General features: G+C 40.0%; 1 protein-coding gene across 2 annotated transcripts; it reads right to left on the reverse strand.

Moving 5' to 3' along the window:
• Nucleotides 1-1,825: 1,825 nt before the first annotated feature.
• On the reverse strand, nucleotides 1,826-22,293 carry znf513a (zinc finger protein 513a). 2 transcript variants are annotated; one of them, XM_050058411.1, is made up of 5 exons: nucleotides 22,068-22,293; nucleotides 21,103-21,239; nucleotides 15,793-15,927; nucleotides 7,411-8,181; nucleotides 1,826-5,441 (listed from the first exon to the last, which is right to left on the reverse strand). In XM_050058411.1, exons 2-5 carry the CDS (start codon nucleotides 21,140-21,142, stop codon nucleotides 4,483-4,485), a joined length of 1,905 nt encoding a protein of 634 aa, XP_049914368.1. In that variant the 5' UTR covers nucleotides 21,143-21,239; nucleotides 22,068-22,293; the 3' UTR covers nucleotides 1,826-4,482. The 2 variants fall into 2 exon arrangements, with proteins under 2 accessions (XP_049914368.1, XP_049914369.1); XM_050058412.1 differs by having other exon boundaries at nucleotides 21,103-22,293.
• Nucleotides 22,294-23,823: the final 1,530 nt, after the last annotated feature.

A 23,823-nucleotide genomic window follows, 5' to 3' on the forward strand; every position in this document is an offset into this window, starting at 1 on the left:
TGTGTATCCATTAGCAGCAGCAGCAGCAGGTTTGGTTTCAGACACATAACAAGCCAAGAAAATTAATTATTATAGAGCAACAACGTGACATGAATCTGCACATCACAACAATTTAAAAATAATTTTAAGCTCCTGTAGAAGTCTGACCCCATTAAGGTATTTTGCACTGAGAATAAAGTGCTTTGATTCTTTATTTATAGCCTAAGGGATAGTTATTCAGTTATTACATAAGCACAACACACAAACAATAAGGTACTGTACACTGGAAAATTAAAATGTGTCAGTGCCCTCTGATGGATGAGCTGTGTAACTGCATCACAGGTTGGAAATTAACAAAAATACAACTTTAGTATTTCTTTACTGAAATCTTATTTTTGACAGACGCATCTGCCGATATTTATTTATCTCTTCCGAGACAATCCCGGCTGATTTATCGGCCTGAACAATATATCAGTCGAGCTCTACATGCCTCATTTGTTCTACAATATTATGCTCACAGTCACTACTGTGTGAATCTACAGCTGGATATATTTTTTGATAAATCAATATCGGCAGATGCGTCTGTCGAAAAATGAACCTGACCGATATATGTGTCAGGCCGATAAATTGTCTCATATTTTCTTGGCACAGGAAAATTAGTATCGGTAGATGTGTCTGTCAAAAAACAAATCTGACCGATATATGTGTCAGGCCGATAAATCAGCTATTTTCTAAGCACAAATAAATCTGTATCAGTAGATGTGTCTGTCGAAAATCCAAGAACCTGACTGACATATGGGTCAAGCCGATAAAGCAATGTGTCAGTGCCCTCTGATGGACAAACTATGTAACTGCATCACAGTCATGTCAGATACTATTTTGTTTTTTCTTTACTGAAATCTGTTTTTGACAAACACATCTGCCGATATTGATTTATCCCTGCCGAGACAATAGCGGCTGATTTATCGGCCTGACACATATATCAGTCGAGCTCTACGTGCCTAATTTGATCTGCAATATTATAGCCATGGTCACTACTGTATGACTCTACAGCTGGATGATATTTTCTTAACACATAAATCAGTATCAGCAGATGTGACTGATATTTGGGTCAAGCCAATAAATCTGCTGTTTTCTTGGCACAGATAAATCAATATTGGCAGATGCATCTGTCAAAAAAAAACAAGAACTTGACTGATATATGGGTCAGGCTGATACATCGGCTATCTTCTTGGCACTGATAAATCAGTATCCGCAGATGCATCTGTTAATAAAAGGAAGAATGCGACTGATATACTGTTGAGGCCGATAAATCGACTTATATTTTCTTGGCATCGATAAATCAATATCAGCAGATACGTCTGTCGATACAACAAAAAATCTTCCGTGGAAATAAACCAAAGTTACATTTGAAGTAATTTAATAAACCGATGCAGCAGTGTGAGGCTTTTGGCACAGTTTAACCTAAATGATAACATTAGCATGCTAACATGCTCACTGTGACCACATAAACATGCTGATGCTAAGCAGATGTAATGATTTACGATCATAGAGTAGCATGTTAGCATGCTAACATTTGCAGATATTTGGTCAGAAACTAAAGAACTGATGAACTTCAGATTTTGACCTGTAATAAAAAGTATTAATTCATCCTGAGGGGGACTTAAATATCTGTACCAAATTTTATGGCAAGTCATCGAAGTTAATTCACTCATAACCACAGATGTCAACTTCATGGTGGCGTCATTACAATTCATCCTCCAGGGCACATTGCTTTCCATAGAGTGTCTGACAATGAGATACACATCATGTATTAGAGAAAAAAAAGCGACCCAGTCTGTTGTGTGACATTCAATGAAATGACTTCCATGTGTTTATTTCCAAATCCTCACTTAAGGCATTTATGAGACACTGCATAAAGACAAAAACGGACACTTGGGGGATGTCAGTACTAATCAATGCTCCATCGTGTCATGGCAAGTTGGCAACCTGAAAAAATATCTCACTTGCATATAATAGTAATTCATAAAGAGCATCAAATCAAATCACAGTCCCTATTATTTTCCCTTGGGAGCTAAATGACACATCACACACATTCAGAATTAAAAAAAAAACAATCTATATATTAAAGTATGCACTTCTAGCAGTGTATTACAGCCACGTTAAAAAAATAAAACAACCATTACACACTCACATGCTTACTAATAGTGTCATCTTTTTCAAGTAAAAAACACGAGAATGGGCTAATTTCACAGTCAAGAGTAAACAGTGATCAAAAGGAACGTGATCGAAAAGACCCGAAATGAACAAATTTAAGTTTATAAATTGAGACATTAATGATATGTAGCAAGTACAAGTTTGAGGGGGAAATATCCTTTTGAACAACATGCTCGTTTACAATTTGTTTCTTCTGTATCACATGTAAGACACATCGACCAATGTTTCCCTTTGACAACGTAAACCATCCGAATGCAGCTGTGTGTGTGTGATTGTGCTTTTTCTTTGACCATACAACCAAGTGAAGACTGACGAGGGCCTCTTAAAACTCTTGTGCATGCAAGTTTAGTGTTAAAATAACCAGAAATTATTGTTTAAAATCACATTTTATAATCCTGAGGGGGTTTGGCAAAAATGACAACGCAGTTCAAGACACAGGAGAATATTTCCTTAGGTTTGCACAACCGAGTTTCTCAGTATAGTTTATGGAGGGTAGAACAAGTCCAGTATTGTTAAATAGCACTTTGCTAGTAGTACATACATTAGTGAATTAATCTGAAGGCATGCCGTTACCAGAGCCTGTGCCCCAATGCAAACAAAGCACAATATTGGCCCTTACAAGGACCCATCTTTACTTAAAGCTGCACTGTGTGGTTAAATAACCTCATAAAGGAAACAAAATGTAAGTCAGGATCATGTTTCAGTAACATTCAAGTTATTTCATTTGAGTTTTGGTACAAAATAAAAACGTTTGATCCTAAAATCATGATCAGAGTCCTGCATCGGGTCGGGTGTCTGGCAGGTGACCTGTAAGAAAGCTGATTCACAGGTGGTATTTTGTCTTTATTCTATTTACGGGTTTGGTTCATGGTGAAAAAAGAACACGTGGGTTGGGTCACGACTGTTGGATGATAAATATGTTAAAATATATCAAAATAAAATCAGACAGATACTGGTTTAAATCACTAGGGTCGTTAATTTTGTTGAGGAACCTCCTGAATGTCTGGGCGTTAAGCTGTGAGACAAAAAAAAGTTAGTGCACATTAGGTGTATGTCATATCATCTCGTTCACAATAATACTGGCACATTTTTTAATATCACATTAAAAATTCATAGCGTGATGCTCGCGATATTTCGACTTGTTGACATATTGTCACGGCAACAACAAGCATGGCTGAGAGCGACATTATTACCGACTCCACAGTGGTCCCAAAGAGGAGCAGCTTCAGTAGTGTGGAATAAACTGTGGCGTCCTGAATGTTTTATGAACAGCCCCGGACTTCTCAGACTCTTTTAGTGACTTAGCGCTCAGAGGGAACTCATTCAGCGGCTCCTCTGGCAGCAGCACAGCGTCTCTCCCTCTCCTCTCCCGCTGTGTGCACATGGGAATTGGTGTCGTAAAGTGACGTTGTAACATGAACCTGCTTTATTTTATATTTTTTACCGGTTTAAATCATCGGGTCCGTTTGTTTTGGAATGGAAGACACCTCTGTGGGTAATTCGGCTCCTGATAAAAACTCCTGGACAAAGAAAATTCCAACCGGGTTAAGTGTTGCAATCTGCAATCCTCAGCGCTAGACACAAACATGGAACCTTTAAAATCTATTATCTTAGCTTCACATGTATCAAATCCCCCAAAATGATCACTTGAAACGTGCTGCCTAACCGACTCATTTGAACAGCTATGGTTATTATAGGATTTACGGTTTCAAGTTGGACCATGGATCTGTGAGGGTGACAGGGCGGGTGCAGCTCTGCAAGTCGAGGTTCCACTTCGGGAGTGGTTCTTGAAAATCAGACCCGTGCAGGACTCTGCGTGTGATGCTAACAACTTTGATAAAAATAGGAATTGCCCTTATTAAAAACAAAACAAAAAATAACTTATATAAACGACACAGTGCAGCTCAACAGTTCAGGCAGAAATGTGCACGTGTTGAGAAGTTTTTAAAGTCCTGTCCTCGAATAAAGAACCAGATATGTATTGTAATAGCAGAGGGAAGTGTTAGCCTAGTGTGATATAACATACAGATTAAGACAGTCAAAGGACATTTGTCTTGACACAAAGTAGAAGACAAACTCTGAACAGACACCTTATTAATCCAAAAAAGGGATCAAAATATACAGAACTGTGTTTTATAATTGTGCGAGATTCTACAAATAAACGATTAGCAGCCTCTGAAGACATCTGACAAAACACTAACAGACCGACACACACTAAAACAATATAAAGGCTCTGTGAAAAACAAAAAACAAGTTGCTGGTAGCTTAGTTTTGCTGAGTTATATTTTATACAATCTCAAGTTTGTAGCACGAGTGTATTGTCTGACCTCCCTCCCTGGACATATACTGCATATCAACACCTGGTTCTTTCCTGTGAGCTGGAACGCCAGCTCCCATCCCTTTCCTTCCTCCCTCTTGTTCATCGCTGCCAGTCATAGGAACTTTGACCCAGCCATCTGTGGCCAGGCCGTGTTTCTTCTGGTGTCTCTTGTAATTGTCCCAGTGGCCGGTGGTGTAGCCGCACTCCTGGCATTTGTACGGCTTCTCTCCCGTGTGCCGGAGCATGTGCCGCTTCAGGTTCATGCTCTGGTTGCAGCTGTAACTGCACACGGCACACTGGAAGGGCTTTGCGCCCGAGTGCACCCGCTGGTGGCGCTTCAGGTTGGCCAGGTTCCCGCAGGCGTAATCGCACAAATGGCACTTGTAAGGTTTCTCACCCGTGTGCACTCTGTGGTGGCGCTTGAGGTTGTCGAAGTGCGCTGAGGCATAGTCGCACTGTGGGCACTTGTAGGGTTTTTCGCCGCTGTGAGTTTTCATGTGGCGTGCCAAGTGGTTTGGGTAATGTGTGAGGAAAGGGCAGGCGGCGCAGGTGTACACCTTGTCACTGCGCTCGCCGGGGCTGTTGGGAGACGATGACGAGTCTTTAGTCAGCATTTCAAGGGTACACTTGGCACAAATCTGGGCCGAGGAGCCGTCCTCATCCTCCAGGACGATGCCACACAACCGGCAGGTGAAAGGGAAAAGTGAAGGTGGGAGGGCTGCACCATCTGCTACGCCCCCTCTGCTCGCCCTGCTGCTGCCACTCCCTGTGGTGTCCATCAGGGGTGGAGGCTGGTGGCCAGGAGCTGGGTTAGAGGCTGGTATAGGTGGTGGTGACGCCCCCTTTAAGCCATCAAAGGCTGATAGGTAGTCATTATTCTGGGCTCCCAAACTCAGGTTTGATGTCGGCCTAGCAACTTCTGAAACTTCACAAACAGATAAGAGTGAGTTATTAAATGACTGATCAGAGCTATCGAAAGATGCATCATGTTTCAAGACTGTGTATCATGAGTAGGGACGTAAAGAGAGCCGATACTTCAGTATCAGGTCAGGGTTTCCTACACATTCATTCATTTCTGGCGGCCTACCATGATGAAAACATCTACTGCCATGTTTTGACTTTCTATTTCTGGAGCTGGACCACTCTGTGACTTTAGTAGCTCTCTCTCTCTCTCTCTCTCTCTCTCTCTCTCTNTATATATATATATATATATATACATATACATATATATATATATATATATATATATATACATATACATATATATATACCGTTCAGTTATTAATTGCTCCACTCTTTAGCCTACTCTGCTCAGACAGAGCAACAGAAGGGCAGGAGCAGTGAAAGTTAAGTAAGTAAAAAAAGAAGTCCTAAAGAGTTCCTCCTGTGCTGCATTCACGGACCTGCAAATACCTCTGAATTTAGAGAGGGGACACAGACAGACACAATGACACACAGGTACGAAAACAAATAAAAACTGAAAGTTAACGAGGAACGAGCATCTCCAGTATTGCAGGTACCATGGTTGCAGTTCTTCCAGACCTGATGGAACCGCATATACGTCTACAAGTTTTATAGTTTGCTGTCAAATGCCTAATGAAGAAGAACGCCTACCAGGACGGAACGACAACGACAACATGAGAGACTGTGACAAGTTTAGCTGCAGCGATGGCTTCAACTTGACTCGATGAAAAGAGAAAGGTTTGTTGCTGAGGCTGGCATATTATTTTAATGCTTAGCGCATTGGGAGCGCTGTGTATTTACACTCTGCTGCGTTGTACCCAAGTTTTTCTGTAGTTTGTTTAAAATGCTGCGCTCATTGTTACTACTTTTCACTAGGGATGGATATCTTAAGTAACTTGATTATTAGATTAAATTATCATAGAGTACTCACAAAAAAAAATCTAAAGCAAGAATAAGAATGTAAACTGGCTAACAGCAAGAAACAAGTGCGATTTGAACTTCATTTATTTAACAAACAGGCTTCAATTAGCCTATTAACTATGAAGTCAAAGTTAACACACACACACACAAAAAAAAAAAAAATCAGCAAACTTTCTGTTGCTGCCTTTAACGTTACACAGGTTAGCAGCAGCACTGAAGGACCATCTCCAAGTTGCTATCCTCCTGCTCAGTTCAATGTCTGCCCGGTTAGCACAAGCTAACATAGGAGCCTCACATCCACACCCAAACGGCTTGACACATCCCGTCAACAACCGTTAGGTAACATTAGTCGCGTGTTAGCCCTGTCACTGTGTGCGTGTGCAAGCGGACTCTCATCAACTGTTCCCCGGTGCGAAGCTCACACTCCTGCAGCACTAGTGTCATGATAAACAATGAAAGAGAGCGACAGCGGGACGAGGAGGCGCTGAACGAAGAAATACACTGAACACAGCTCTACCACGAGATTTTACCCATTTTAAATAGTTTAAAAAATATATAAAAGTCACATTCACATGTGGAAGGTAGGACGGCGATTGCTCTATGTTTCGAATGAATACCGACATCCCAACAGGTACTCAAATACCTATGCCCATCACTACATTTTACCCAGTCGTCCAATCACAGTGGAGGAGGGCAAATAGCCTACCTTGCCTTGCTTTGCATTTCAGGTGGATCATCAGGGATTAACAGTAAAACCTAAATTAAATTTAATTTAAATGTTCTTAATATAAAAGTGTTCATTTAAGCACACAGGATTAACTGTTTTGTTTTTGTTTTTTTACTGCGGTTTCAAATTGGGTATCGAGAATCATGGAATTTTACTGATGATGGTACGACTGCTCAACTTTTGGTTTTGTGACATGACTAACACGATGAGCCGTGATATTAAAAAAGTTTTAAAAGGTAGTTGAGGAGATGATGAAGTACTTAATAAAGGAAATGACACATACCCTTGGCTGAAGTACCAGACACTTCTTCATCGGGTCGTTGCACTGGCACATGCCTCTTCAGGCTGTTTTGGCCAATGGCAGGTCGTGGCAGGGCATCCTGTCCCACCCCTGCAGAGGGCACATGCATACGCTGATGCCTCTTGAGGTTGCCAAGGGAACTGCAGGCAAAAGTGCAGATGTCACATTTGTAAGGTTTTTCCCCGGTGTGAATGCGCAGGTGTCTCTGCAGGTTCACCAGCTGGGCTGAGGCGTAAGTGCACAAGGGGCAGTTAAAGGGCTTCTCCCCGTTGTGAGTCTTCATGTGACGCTTCACATGGTTGGCGTAACGGGAGGAGAAGCCACAGAGGTGGCACGAGTGCAGTTTGGCCAACTTGTCCTCAGCTGTCAGTGCTTTGTCACCCATCCCATTTCCCACCCCTTCGCCGTCGAGCGGCAGGTGGGAACCCGAGCGCATCCCGCTGATGCTTCCAAAAGGTGAACAGAAGTCCGTACTTTTGGCTTCCCTGGAGGCTTTGCAGCACCTAAGGCAGTATGGACCAACCAGGTCTATGCCAGGTCCCAGAGGTTCATCACGGAGCTGTCCGCAGCCCCTGCAGGACAGGTAGGGAGGAAAACTGGGTTCAGACTGGGCAGCTCTGCCCTCGTCTTCCCGTCCGTTGTCAGTTGTGCTGTGTGAGTTGTCTGTTTCACTTTCCATGCTGAGCTGGCTGTAGGCAGGGCTCTCCTCATCACCCAGAGGATACACAGAGAAACCGATCTCAGCAGCTACTTCTGGACAGGGGAGACAAACAGAAAAACAGACTTTAAACGCTGCACGTTTTCAGAGCAAAGTCCTTCACAAGCCATTCTAAAAATGGTAACAGACCTTGAAAACCTGGAAGCCCATGTCTTTATTGCCATTTATAAAATCTACCACATTTCATTCCAAGGTTTACATGTTCAACTGTCCTTTTTCTGTGCCTTCATCTGGAATGGCTTATTCTGCATATACAGCCTTCTTTTGATGAGGTAATTTCGCAGAGATAAAGACAGACCTTGGGTGGTATCACAGTGTTCCAGGGTATTTAGACATCCCAGCAGTATGATTTTCAGTATCGTCAAAATTACAGACAATTGTCTATTAAACCCATATGGAGATGCTGTATTGAGGATAACTGTATGTAGTGCATATTATACGCCACCAGAGGTCAGTCTCTACAGGTGAACCAGGCAGCTGAGCTGGCAGACTGAGGGCAAGTCGTGAGGATAATGTTAAAGGACTAAGTTGGCAGAAATACCACAATTATAACAGATGCGGACACAGGCTGGAGACATGTGATTGGCTGAGGTGTGGTTTAATGACAACACCACTGAAAAACTTAAAAAATAAAATAAATGAATAAAATAATGAAATAGTAATAGGTGAAATGATAGTTATAATCACATAAAAACAAACTCCAGACATTCTGGACTTCCATACAAATAAACCTCTGTCAGACTGACACCTGACGGCACATGTCCAATTAAACAGTATCTTGTAACCAATCTTACCGAATGATTCAAAATTTGTACCAGTTTGTGAATAGTCAGTACCGAAATATCAATAGGCTCCTGGACAAATGGCGTTGCTATTGGTATTTATGCAATGTTAATTCATTCTAACATAGCTGGCATTTGAAATTCCTAACCTGCCCCTGATAATAACACAGCTGCAGGCATCAGGCGATTATGTTTGAGGTGGTGTAACTGTGTGTTTACACTCTGTGCTCTCCAGTCATGGCTGACAGGGCAAAACATTCAAGAGAGTGGGCTCACTTTATGAGCGTTGTATTTTACTTATTTTCTATTTCTGTTTGCTTCTGGGAAGATCAAGGACGACAGTTCTTTGGTAATTTTAATGTTGTTAAAAGTTTAGCTTGTAGTAGTGAAGCAGGATTCAACGTAAACTATGCAGGATTTTCCTACAAACAATGTGTACACTCATATAGAAGTAATCCCTCTCATAGACTGGCCTTTATTGAAGGGAAGCTGCTAACACAGTTCAGCTAATTCATTTATACTACATTTCATTTCCTATTGATTCTTCACAATAAAAGTCCCCCGTGATTTTGTTATGTATAAACTTTTATTGTGAAGCACCAAAATAAGGAAATGTTGAGTTTTCAAGTTGCAACTTCACACAACTTTTAATACGGCGGATAGAGACTCAGTTCGAAGCTACAAAAGTACTGAGAGATGAACATACAGAGACTTTTTAAAATGTCTTTCTCTCTGGTCTCCTGTAGACAGAGGTGAGTAGAGTCTCACAACACACACACTTGTTCGGGGGGGAGAACGGGGGTTGTCGGGAATTGGCTGCAATCAGCAAGACGTCACCGCTACCCACTTGAGGGTGGGTGGCCCAGCTTTTCGACCTACTCCTGAGAAGGTCCATCTCCAGTGCGGCTTGGCGTGGCACGGTGCGTCTAAACTGACAATGGAAACACAAATCGGCGCAGCACGGCTTTACTCAGCGTGGCCAAGAGTGACAACGGACAGACTTCTGTCTGCATTTTCTTATTTTCTTCTTAGTTTTTGTGTTCGGCATGTTTATGTGCATGTACCCTCACATCGCTAAGGTGAGGTTGGCTTTATAAAACGATAGCGAACAGGTGCCAAACCGTAAGCAGCAGGCATCCAAGAGACACAGCACTGAAAAAATCCAAATATAATGAGGCTCAACACCAAATGAGTGAATCTGGGGTTGGCTTTTACTTTCACTTTCGCTGGCGAGCGTGTTTACAAACAGTGACCATCAATCCTGCATGGCGTACCTTTAAGTCACATCACTACGAGACATCTGTTGACCGGACATTTGTGGCAATTGCTCCTCCCTCATTATATATACAGCAAACAATTACACTTATTTCTGCAAAGACATAATAAACAAGTAACTGTTGAATCTTTTCACATCTTTTCATGGCAAGTCGTAGTTTTGCACCAAATTCTGCAGCATCAGTATCGATATTGGTGTTTGTAAAATCCTAACAATACTCATCAATGCTCAAAACTGTCTCACAAATAAAGAAAACAACCAGTTAAACTTAGTTGTTGCAGATAATTTCCCTCAACTTCCATCACACTGAGTATAATGACTGCAGCACAGACAGAATCTCTCATCTCTGCAAAAAAAGTAAGAAAACTGAATTTCAGAGAAACAGTTTATACTCACGGCGCTACCTGCAAGGTCAACTGCGTTTGAGCTGTTGTTATGCCATCTGCGGTTTTCAGACAACAAAAAGACAAAAGAAAAGAGGCACTATTCCCAGAGGGTCGGAGGAAAAAGCTTCAAGACGTGAAGACGGAGAACTCCTCTGCTTCAGTCCTGAGAGCGAACACGCCAGAAGAAAACCACCTTCCTTCACAGATGCCGAGGCAGGAAGTGAGGAAGGCGAGAGTGGAGACTGCCCTTTTATCCTGCCCCGTGGAAACCCCTCGTGGATGATTACTGAGCCTAATGATAATGATGATGACTATAATGGTGAGGCTGCTGCTGCTGATGATGATGATAATGATGATGATGATGAGGGTAGATGATGATGATGATGATGATGATGATGATGACGATGGGGAAACGATAATGGCAGTGGGGGTAGTGGGAGCAGAGGCAGCAGCGGATGATGATGATGATGATGATGATGATGATGAATAAATGCCCTCTTATAATGGTGTCCTTGATGGTAATGGTCCTATTTTTATGACCCTTATATAATAATGGTGTCTCAGCCCCTTTCTCTACTTTTCCATTTTTCAGATCATTCTCTCTGACAAAGAGTCATGCTGGGAAATATGAGCTGGTCGTTCCATTTCTCTTACTGTCGCACACAGAGGCTATGCTTCATCACGGGCAAACAAACTGTTAGAGTCCTCTTTGTGCTGCGGCCACTTCGCAAATGAAGCCACCGCCTCCATTAGCGGTAAAGCCATTCGAAGAATTTACATACCAGATTCATTACATGTTTTCATAGTAATGACAGGAAGTGAAAATGAGGGCTTATACACAAGACATAATGATGCTGCCGTCCTTTCACCGCAGCAAGTGTAGCTCAAACTGCAGAGTCAATTGAAATGTACTGTAATAATCAGGCTGTGTGATCCTCCCATTCCCTTTATTGTTTAATCAATAAAGACATTTGCCATTCGTGATATAAGATGTAAGGACGTATACCGATACAGAACACTTACACACAAGTGGGAAGGTGAATGTGCAACAACTGAAAACAGTGATGAAGTTAGATGGTCTTATATGTGAATGGACAGATTCAGCACAAAGACAGACAAGCCGACAAGTGGATATCAGCAGCACACGCCATCTTTATAAGCTATAATCCTTAAAATTTCAATAAAATCAACCCCTATTTTGATGCTATTCATGGTCAGCATTTTTTTCTGCAATGATTCAAAGTATTTATATTCTATAATTACATCTCTACGTAGCAGTTTTCATTGTCAGCGGAGTACACAGTTTCCACATTGGATTCAAATTGCCAACGTACACATATGGGATTACCAGGACATAAACCAGCAGGTAATCCAGTGTTAATGTTTGTAATTTCATCCACCTGATATCCGCCTCACTGCTCACTGCACTATTGCTGTGCTAAGGCTAATGCTATTGCTAAGGTAGTAAGTGTTAATGTAAACGTAACATTTCCTGCTGTGGCTGTTTCACATTAAAAGCCTGCAGACATGATTGCAGTGAGCCAGCATCCCCTAGAAAAAATACAGTCAAACTAGCCTGTATGTTGTTTTGCTGTGCGTATATATACCAAGCATTACGGTAATACAGTGTGAGAATGCTGTTCAAAATAAAAGCAACATTCTGGTGAGCAGCTTTAATTTTGAAATTCCACATCACAATGTCCTGTTACTGTCTGAGTGATACTTTAAGGTGGTCTGCTGTCATTCTGAAGTAAAATTGGTCTGTGGAAACAAGATGTTTCCTTTAAATATCAATCTGAATTTAGATGGACCATAGCTCATATGTGAAATTTTAGAGGGCTATTATTTTGAAATTCCACACCAGAATATCCTGATACTGTCTGAGTGATACTTTAAGGTGGTCTGCTGAAATTGTGAGTGAAATTGTTCTGTGGAAACAGGATGTTTCCTTTAAATATCAATCTGAATTTAGAGGGACCATAGCTCATATATGAAATTTTAGAGGGCTTTAATTTTGAAATTCCACATCAGACTGTCCCGATACACTCTGAGGTGGTCTGCGGACATTCTTAAGTACAACTGGTCTGTAGTTGTTTCCTTTAAATATCAATCTGAATTTAGAGGGACCATGTGAAATTTTAGAGGGCTTTAATTTTGAAATTCCACATCACAATGTCCTGTTACTGTCTGAGTGATACTTTAAGGTGGTCTGCTGTCATTCTGAAGTAAAATTGGTCTGTGGAAACAGGATGTTTCCTTTAAATACCAATCTGAATTTAGAGGGACCATAGCTCATATGTGAAATTTTGGAGGGCTTTATTTTGAAATTCCACATCAGAATATCCTGATAGTGTCTGAGTGATACTTTAAGGTGGTCTGCTATCATTCTGAAGTAAAACTGGTTTGTGGAAACAAGGAAAATATAAAAGAAGGAACAGTCACGATGACAGATTGTCTTTTGTCCTATCTGCTATCGCTTATCTTAACAAATATTGGCCCTTAATGTCCATGATTTACCCCTGACAGCGTGTGATACTGGATAGTGTGGGTTATGCATTTGTCCTGTCTGTTTTGTTGTACTCATGACCACTGTCTGCATCTCAAATTGCCCCTCAGGAACATTTAAGTTGACCTGCCCTTACCTTACCTTGCAGTGACAGCATTCGAGGAGCCAGACTATGGTGTCAGTTCTACTGGAGTCAATGGGGCGGACACTGCAAATCACACTATAACCCATATCATATGTTAGTTGTTTTAACTTTGCCTGAAAAATCCTCCCACCAGATTAAAAAACACACATTAATCCGTCACTTCGGAGAATCTCTTTTAAAGAAGAATAGGATTTGCTTGAGACTGTCAGCGTTAGAAGATATATTGTTGCAGCCAGGTCTCCCAAGGGTGTAATTACGAAGTTTTATACGCAGTTGTTTCATTCTGACTCGTCTGTGTATGATTTCCTGAAGCTCAAACCATTGTCTTAAATGTAAAACACACAAAGGTACATTTTTCACGTGTTCTGCTCACTGACTCCTTTGTTCTACTTGTTGCACCATATTTTGGACAGTTTCTTTGACAAGAATGTCAAATCTTTGTTAACAATTCTTTTATACTTGGCTAAAATGTGCATCTAACCACAGGTCCACACGGTTGATATGTGGTTATCATAGATATCAGCTGTGCTTCCTCTGGGGAAACTGACTTATGATCTCCATAATAAATCGGATGGTTAGTGACATTTTTTAATCTAAGTAAACAAATTTGTTTTCCTTGTTATTGATCTCCAAACACATAATCCAAACAGCAACTGCATCTCAGCCTCTGCTGGACGGAGACGTGATCTGTTTAGAGACCAATAACAAGCAAAACACACACGCACAAAAAATGTCAGTCAACATCATGTAATGTGTTCATTTTAATCCAGTGGAAGGATTCCTCAGTCAAAGTTGAAACAGCAAAGATATGATGGGTTAAAGTGTGATTTTCCATGTCCGCCCATTGACTCCAATAGAACTGACACCAAAGTCTGGCTCCTCAAAAGCTGTCACCGTCGTCATGACCGTTCCTTCTTTTATATTTTCCTTGTGTAGAAACAGGATGTTTCATCTTCCTATCAATCTGAATTTAGAGAGAACATAGCTCGTATATATGAAATTTTAAAAGGGCTTTAATTTTTAATTCCAGTTCAGAACGTCCTGATACCGTCTGAGTGACACTCTGAGGTGGTCTGCTGTCATTGTGAATTGAAAGAAATCTGTGGAAACAGGATGTTTCCTTTTGATTCTTATCTGAATTCAGAGGATGCATGCACAAGGCTGTTGCCGCAGCGGCCCGGGTTCGAATCCAGCCTGTGGCCCTTTGCTGCATGTCATTCCCTCTCTCTCTCCCACTTTCATGCTTACCTGTCCTGTCCATTAAAGGCAAAATGGCCGAAAAAATATCTTTAAAAAAAAAAAAGAATGTCCTGATACTGTCTGAAATACATGCTGAGGTGGTCTGCTATCATTCTGAAGTGAAACTGGTCTGTGGAAACAGACTATTTCTCAATGACACCGTGAGGTGGTGTGCTGTCAATCTGAAGTCACACTGGTCTTTGGAAATGTATTCTTTATTCTTAAGTTTGAGTAATTATTCACACAATTAAATGACAAAACCTTGCTTTTGTAAAGCCTCAATGTTTCTCTGAAATATTATTATTATTCATTTTATTTACTTTATTTACTTACTTACTTTATTTAATTTGTTTTGTTTATTCATGTGTTAAATTATTATTGATAGACTGACTAAACTATTGAATGAATGTGAAACTGCCTTTCTCGTTCAAAGTAATGTTGCTTTAATTTTGAAAATCACTTCTTACACACTCTTACCGTAACGCTTAGTATATACACATACCACATGAAAGTGTGGGGGCTAGTTTGATTGTGTTTTTGAAAGTGGAGGCTGGCTTGACCACATGAATATGTGTTGGCTTTTATTGTGAAGCAATCACAGGAAGCACACACTGTCACAAGATTAGCAGTAGGTCTGCTCCATTTCAGTGCGCTGGTGCACCGCTTAATATGTTATGGCGAGGGCTGGGAAAGGTGTTTTAATGGAGTGTAAGAGTCAGCCAGCGGCAGCAACCACATAACTGTCAGCTGACAAAGCAACAATGTCAGCCCACAGGGCAAAAGTCATGATAGCTTTCCTGGTTGATAAATACTTGCCTACATGGACAGTAATGTTCACAACATGACTTTCTGTAAGCATGAATGACATTCAACAGTTCTCTGGCTTATCAATCTCTCTTGGTTTGTTTGTGTTTGTATGAACCATGTGGTTGTGGTGATGTATATGCTGCTGTCGCTGCAATCCAGCATATCTACCGGCAACTATACCTGTCAAGTGGTGTGCAGACTCCACCTATTGGGTACACCACAGGCAAACGCCAGCGTGATAATAGTGCGGACCAACTGACAATCATCCAAAATGAGCGTGCAAAACAAGATGGTAATTTTTTTTGTCTAAATCAGACATGAGTTTGTTTTTGGCTGTGCTGTCAACAGATGTCAGTTTCTCTCCTGTTGTATTTCTGACACAGCAGTGGCTCAAGCACTTGCTGTTACCATGGTAACCACGGGTGTTGCCAATTCAACTAGGACTGAAATCTTATGGATTGTAACTTAAATCACTTAATTATATATATAAAAAACGTTTACAAACCTGAGAACTTTTCCAGGCCTAGAATCTTGTTATCATGATCTGGATCACCAAACTCAAGGTCTTGTCCGAGAAGGAAGTCTGTGTCTAAGGTGAGGTTTCCTGGAGCTTCAATGGCTACACCATCTTCAGAATCCACTGCAGTCACAGAAAAGAATGAAATCAACATTATATGGCTACTGTCTTTTCACTGAGGGGCCTATTTTAATACATCTCTATAAATATTACCCTGTCATTGGCAAACCCTCAAGGTACCAACACATAAAGCAGAAAGCAACATTTCTGAAAAAGAAAATACACACCCCTGAAGCTGCTCGAGTTTCACCCTGTCAACTAGACTCATTGTCAGCCTGATGGAGAAATCATATCGGCAAATAAATGTTTAATAGTGACAATCACTGTCAAGTTAGCAAAAATGTGTCTTTTAATGTCAATATGGTGAACATAGAAATAGAAATGTCTCTCAATGTCTTCATCTCAGACACATTATCACAGATGGACTCATTATGAACATTAAAGGAATACTTCATCCTACAAATGATCATTTCTATATCAATTATTCACCTTGCGTTGCACTGAAATTGTGAGGAGCACCTTTTTTTCTCTCACATGCCTCCAGTGAACGTAGAATCCAAAAACAGACAAAATTCTCGTTGAATTGAAGTCATAGAGAGCTGTGTTTATCAACAGCAAAACTATATCAAAACATCCGTTTACAAACTCACACACAACTCGTGCAGTATAATCCAAGTCTCATTTATCCAGTCGTATGCTCAGCACTTCCCCAACAGACAGTCTTTTCCTTCAGAGAACCAAACTGACAGTTAAACTCATCTATGCTTCCTTCAAAGCCAGACTCCATTGACAAAAACAGGAATTTTACGTCACTGAACACAGGAGGTGCTGGGGCCTGTAACACGAAGCGAGATCAACCTTTCCTGGGTTACCCAGACCTATCCTGGGTTGACTAACCCTAACAATGGCTATCAGGATAATCGGTATCATGACGCTGGATATCAACTCGGTAACTCAACCCAGGGTTGCTTTATCAAGAGCCGTGAACGCGCACGCAGCGGACCAATCACAATCATGAGAGAAGCACAGCGTCACTGAGTGTCACTGAGCGTCCTCATAGAGCGCCGTACGTGAGGGAAAAAAAAGTATTTCTCGTGGGGATCAGAGATTAATTCTACTAAAATATGAGGAGGAGAAAAGCAACACTGCAGAAAAGGCCAACACCGTGGCAGCTGCAGGAGGAGGAAACATGCGTGGCAACGCATAACGGGATGAATAATGTTTAGTTTTAGTTTAGATTAGTTTATTTGCACATAATGTTAAAAACAGACAGTATAACATTTACAAGATTAAAAAAAGAAAAGTGCCGGAGAGGTTAGAAGCCACTAAAAGCTTATCAAAGAAATTCCCCTGTCAAAACATCAATGAAATCACATAATAGAGAAGAAAAAAAAACGGGTCAGGAAAGAAGAAATAGAGGAGGAGAGAGGGAAAAATCAAGACAAAACAAGGTAGCAAATAAAATGATGTGTAGGTTAAATTACTCATCACTGGTTCAAGTAGCTACAGTACCTGTACCTGTACATCTGACACTGATCACACCCTTGAATCCCATGAAATCAATGCTGCGCAGATGAATTGCGTGTATTACAATTATCGTCTAACATCATTGCGTCTGATAAATTGGTCTTCTTTGTCATAACGTTATATATGCTACAATAAAGCTTAAAGCTGACGCCACAATTAAATCATATCAACACCAAATTGATAGTCTGAATAAAATCATCCTGATATTGAGCTGTGTTAGAAATTAACAGCTGCGCAAAAATATACCTAGTCTCCCTCTTTAAAAAACAAAAAGGAAAATCCCTCAAACACCATGAAGTGTAGACATGATAGGCTACTTTCCACATTTCCAGCAGCAAAGCTGTCAATTAGGCCCATTATCTTTAACAGGGATCATTTCCTCCAACAAAACAAAATGTTGGCACTAATTAATGGTGCTATTAAGTGTCCGCAAATGATCAGTTTCTTTCTTATGAAGGGGTGGGATGAAATTTCGACTTCTTTCCACTCCTTTTTGAACAATCTTTTCATTGTCTGTTGTTGTTGCTTTCTTTTCTTTTTTAATGTTCAAAATAAACTTTCAAATCAAAATCAATCAAATGAATTAAACTTCCCGTCATGACTGGGCTGCATTTCTGTCAGCGGAGTCATTTTTTTCCGAACAGCTGATTGGCCAGTGGGTGGTGCTTTTTATAGGATCAGATTCAACCCTGAACTTACCCTGCTCCGGAGCAGGATAGCCGTTCAGAGTAAGTTACCATGGTGATGTACCCCGATAAGAACTGAACCGGCTTCGTGAGACCGAAAACCCAGGGTTAGGAGGTTAGTTACCTCGCTAAGACATTAATCCTGCTTCGTGATACAGGCCCCTGGTCTACCTCTGCCTTGATCCGTAGTGTGTTTGTGTTATTGTGCAACTTTGGTGAATTCAAACTAAACTTTTAAAACACCAAAGTCGCACAATAACGCAAACAAACTAACTGATCAAGGCAGAGCTAGACCAGCAGCTCCTGTGTTCAGTGAGGTTAAATTACTGTTTTTGTCAATGGAGTCTGAAGAGAGCATAGATTAGGTTTTACTTTAGTTTCAGTTCACCGCTGGAAAGGGCTGTCTGTTTGGGAAGTACTTAACATACAACTGAAAAAATGAGACTTGGATTATACTGCACGAGTTGAGTGGGTGTTAGTAAACAGATGTTTTGATATAGTTTTGCTGTCGTAAAATGCCGTCACCTATGACTTTAATTCATCAAGAATTTCTCCATTTTTGGATTCTTCGTTCACAGTGGAGACATGAAAGAAGAAAAAAGTTTCCTTTACATATTCAGCAAAACACAGGGTGAGTATTCTGATATACAAATGATCATTTGGAGGGTGAAATATTCCTTTAAGTTTGGCTGTGCGAGGCTGATGGTATTGAGAATGCTGCCTTACCTTCAACTTTCAAGTGAATTTTACTTTTTCAGCATAGATGTTGGTTTTAAGGATATAAGACAACATTATGCAGTAATAAAAATAAACCACATGATCATTTTCCTGATACGCCTAAAATAAAAAGCAAATAACTTTTTTCTTTTTGCAACAAAAGCTTTTGTCATCTCTTGTAAAGCCAGTTTATCTATTGTGTGCAATTGTTTGGTCCAACCCACTATTCTGAAACTGCACAGATTTATTGATGAGCTAATCTACATTAGTCAAGCACACAAATACATGTTGCTAGGAAATGCAATTAGCCAGGTCATCAGTAACTGCTCTATATTTCTCCTTTCTGTTCCACCACAATCTTATTTGTTCTACACATTAAAGTAAAAAGTGGAACATAATCTAGGAAGAAAATCTCATTTACTTCCCAACAGTGTACAAACAGCATTTTATGATCAAAAAATGAACTGCTCTCAGTTGACAGATGGAGCTCTTTTACTGCAGTTACAGCTAATGATGCCTGAAACACTAACTTGGTCTCTCAAGCTTGATGGAATCCAAACAGCTATCACACAGCTGTCACTGTTCAGTAAACCACCATCAGGCCAATTCAAGGGCATCGCGCTCATCAAGCCTTTCTTGGCAAATCCTTGAGGAGAAGCATCACGCTGCCACCTACTGGTCGTTTAAGTGTTTGACATGATCACAATAATATATGAAGATTGTGTGGGATGTACTGGATGTATTATTAATGCACGGCAGTAACATTATTCTGGTGTTTTAAGTACATTCTTATCAATAATGAGTTTTAAGTAACTGAGCATTTGTGGTGTTGACATTACTTATTAACCACCACGGAAATCTCTGCAGCCAAAATTCTTGTCTTTTTTTATACAAATACAGGTGGTAACATCCATTAGAGTAACAACATAAAGACGTAGCTGCAGTCTCTCTTTAGTTTTGTATGCTGTTGTAATGATTACATCTAGAGAGTGAGTGTCAGGAGATGGAGAAGTTGGTAAACCAAATACCGTAATTCTGCTTATAAGCAACACTAACATCTAGCTTTACCGTGAGGTGCATGGTTTGAGAACTTAGTTTACCCGTGGGTCACATTTTGTTGGCATGCATGGCATCAGCAGCGTATGTACTACGCATGAAACAGCTTACACTCTTAATGATGCAGCTTGTTCCCAACATAATATCAGTGATCTCGTTCTAAATCCTATACTAAACAGAACACAAGACATTGAAATAATCGCAAAGTGTCTGTTTTTACACTGATTAAATGACTCTGAACGTCACATCTGCACAGTTCTATTGTTGAAGCAACTTGCAGTGTGCACATTCCTCAATCAGTCTAATGACTGCAGAACGTAACATAAGATTTAACTGCACTACTAGTTACAGTTCTGTGGGTCAGTGTGATTGATGTGAAACATTTCAAGCACTCACACAGCAACGCCTGGTGTCCAGATGTGAGCAGAGGAAATGGACACACGTTGTAAACGGCCAGGCCGATATTAACAGGGATTTGAAACGTAACTGTGAAGCCGGAGTTACTGTACACTGTTGAAATAAAGACGTGAGACATACCTTGCATTCCATATTGCAAGCATTTTCATTTTACTCTCAGTACGTACTGTGCTGTGTACTGTTGCATGAAGTATGCACACATTTTGCACATAACACTGCACTTCAAAGTTTGAATTTCTTTCTAAACATTACCCCCAACATTACCTTGGAAAAAGCTTGCCAGAGACGGAGGTCAACCCAGAGAACTCTACTGTTGTTACTCTGCAATGTATGCTGTTTTAACTCCTAAGCAAATTGCGGATTCTGACATATTATATTCATAAGAGTAAAATGACATATGCATTTATGTTCTTCTTTTGTTGGCTATCTTTAGGACCATTTTGTTCACTTAAAGAGTTCCTATTATTACTTTCTATTTAACTGGTCATCAGTCACTTGAATGCGCTGTCATCGGTCATGCAGCTTCTGTCAGCTGTCAATGAACTGTCAAGCTGCTATGTGTGTGTGACTCAGTCGATGTGACATATCCTCCATTGCGCAGAGGCTTGTTGGTCAGAATAGCCACAACAGTATGCTGGCCTGCAAACTGCAAAATGTGACAGGATGTAGTAAAACACTCTGGTATTTTTGGCACAATGCATTTGACATACTATGTACGGGGACATACTTGGCACACTAAATAGCATGGTGTTATGGGAACTGGAGCACACAGTGCATTTCCGTAGCTCAGCTGCATACCAACTTTTCGATGATAAAAAGATCTGCGGATACCTACACTTGACTGGCTGTGGATTCTGTTGTTTTTTTCTTGGCATCTTCCAGACAGCCTCTCTCTTTTTTGTAGCGTCTTCTTGCAGACTTCCACAACCATCAGCTCATTCTCATCCGCTTGGAAGATATTCTGCAGTAATTCTACAGATACAAGACAAAAAAAATCAATTAAAAACAACTAGTATGTGATGATATTCACAACATAGTTTAACTGTTTGGTCTATAAACTGTAAAATAAAAAGGACTACTACAGTTTCCTAAAGGTGACATCATCAAATTACATGCTTTGTCTGATCAATGACTCAACACCAACAGTAATCACAGAAGAATGAGAACACCAGCAAACACTCCCATTTGAGAAGCTAGTGAAGCTAACTATAAATGCTATGAACACATGCCAGTCACTAATTCAACGTCAATTATCTTACAGCAATGTTATTTCTAATTTTCAGAAACTATATTATGTCCTAATGAAGCCAGTTGAAGGATACTACACGGTGTAGTTAATAAAACCAACACCACAGGACTCAGATGTAATTTGGGTGTGTTATCTGGAGTCGAGCTGGTGTATTTTCACTCCACACACACAAAATCCACCAGTAAGTAGCTAGCTATCAAGCTACTTTAGCAACATGGCTAACTAATTAGCTGTGGTGCTGCAGTCCGACAGGGAGCAATCAAGCGAGTCAGCTCAAGTTAGCAATTTAAACTGAGACATGTCTTTATCCAGCAAACAGCTAGCTGGTGTTGTCACCGTACATCAAGAAATGTCCGCAATATTTGGGGGAACATTGACGCTACGCCACCAAATGAGTGGCTGAACAACAACGCGTCCTCCTCAGCACGTAGTACTGATTAACAAGTGCCATCTTCAGTCAATAGTAGCCGTGGCGTTAACATGATAACCTACAGCTAAATTAGCCGAGCAGCTAATGTCAACTTCACTAGTTAGCTATCAAGCTAACTTACCTAGAAAACGTAAATATCCCTGTCGATTGAGATGGTCTTTATCGTCGGAGAACACCCCATTAGGTGCGACGTGTTTTGCCTCAGATGTACAACGTCTGGAGATCCGCCATTTCTTCATGAGCTGCGGTGACAAAGAAAGGCAATTAATGGTATTTTTCATAACTTAATTGATTTTCTGATTCGCCTGTGATACAGCAGCAGCAACAACAATGACACTTCCGGTCTGAGTCCTTCAGAATAAAAGCGGCATCTAAACTGATGGCAACCTAGAAGTTAAACAAATCCACAAATGGAGAAAATAATAATAATTTAAAAAAGTTGCATTTTTAATAATATATATATATCTATTATTATCATTATTAATATATCAACTATATATATATTTAAAAAAAAAAAAAAAAGCTATTACGTGGTGCTTTCACTTTAAATTAATCAATATAGAATTTATATATTATTATAATTACAAACAATTATTATCTTTTTTATTTCTAGTGCCATTAATGAGTTGGATGGGCTTGTTGCCATTGTGCAGTGTTGGGAAGGTTACTCTTAAAATGTGACAGGTTACAGATTACTAATTACCCTGTTGAAAATGTAATTAATAATGTAACTATTTTAATTACTTCATCAAGGCCTAAGTAATGAACTTATTACGTTTGATTACTTTTTGATTACTTTTATAAGAAATGTTTTAAACTCAACAATAAACTAAGTTACTGAAGGTTCTTGTCCTCGAAAAGTTCTTGAAAAGTTCCCCAGGTGTGTAAATGTTGCACTCACATTTGTTCCAGCAGCTTTGCTGAAGGCATTCCTGCACAACAAAAACATGCAAAGCAATGACTGTTCTCCATTTAAGTGTTTTACAAAAATATATTTATATATTTCCATGTGTCTTTGTAACCACCAACAATATGATTAGTAAGTGTAAACCATATTGCATTTTTTTCGCATTGATTATTATTAATTATAATTTATTCTATTTATTTTATTTCATTTATTTTGTGATTTAATTACATGTAACCAGTTACTCCCGAACACTGACACTGTGATATTCTAAATGAGAGCACCTGTTTTGTTTGATTTTGATTTTGTTGTTGTTGTTGTTGTTGTTGTTTTTTAAATTTACTCAGAGATTTCCACTTATCCAGATGAAACAATGTGACATGACAGTGTATGAACTTTGTCATGCCTTTGCATTTAATGTAGTTGGCATGACTTTTTTTTTTTAATTACAGTATTTTGAATCCCTTTTTCCAATGTTTAAATTTTTACTTTATTTTGAAGGCCAGTGGCGCATACCGGACGTCTTCTTGTTGCTGGCGGGATTTATCTTGATTCTATTGTATACATCTCTCTTCCGTTCAGTCGGGTGTTTCCGTTTCCGAAAGCAATTTCCGGTTTCTGCCCCTCACAGAACCATTGTAGTTGTAGTTCTCACATGTAGCAGTTGAAATATTCATAGCATCATCATCCTGACTGAATTTGTTTACAGCTGTGGTCCTGTGTGTCTGTTATTTAAAATAATTTAATTCAATTTTGTAACTCCTAAAAAAAGACACTCATCTAATCCAAGGATTGACTACCCCAGAAGATCCCTTAAAAAAACAGCCGACTGTGAGATTGTAGCCAGATAGGCACAGCACAGAGTATTCATTGCCAAATACAAAATCCATCCACTCACACTAATGCTATTTAAAGCCTAAATGAGCTCAGAGCACAACAGAGAATCCAAGCTGATGAAGGTTCAGTATAGCCT

Source organism: Epinephelus moara, chromosome 12 (genome assembly GCF_006386435.1).
Source record: "Epinephelus moara isolate mb chromosome 12, YSFRI_EMoa_1.0, whole genome shotgun sequence".
NCBI classification, from domain to species: Eukaryota; Metazoa; Chordata; class Actinopteri; order Perciformes; family Serranidae; genus Epinephelus; species Epinephelus moara.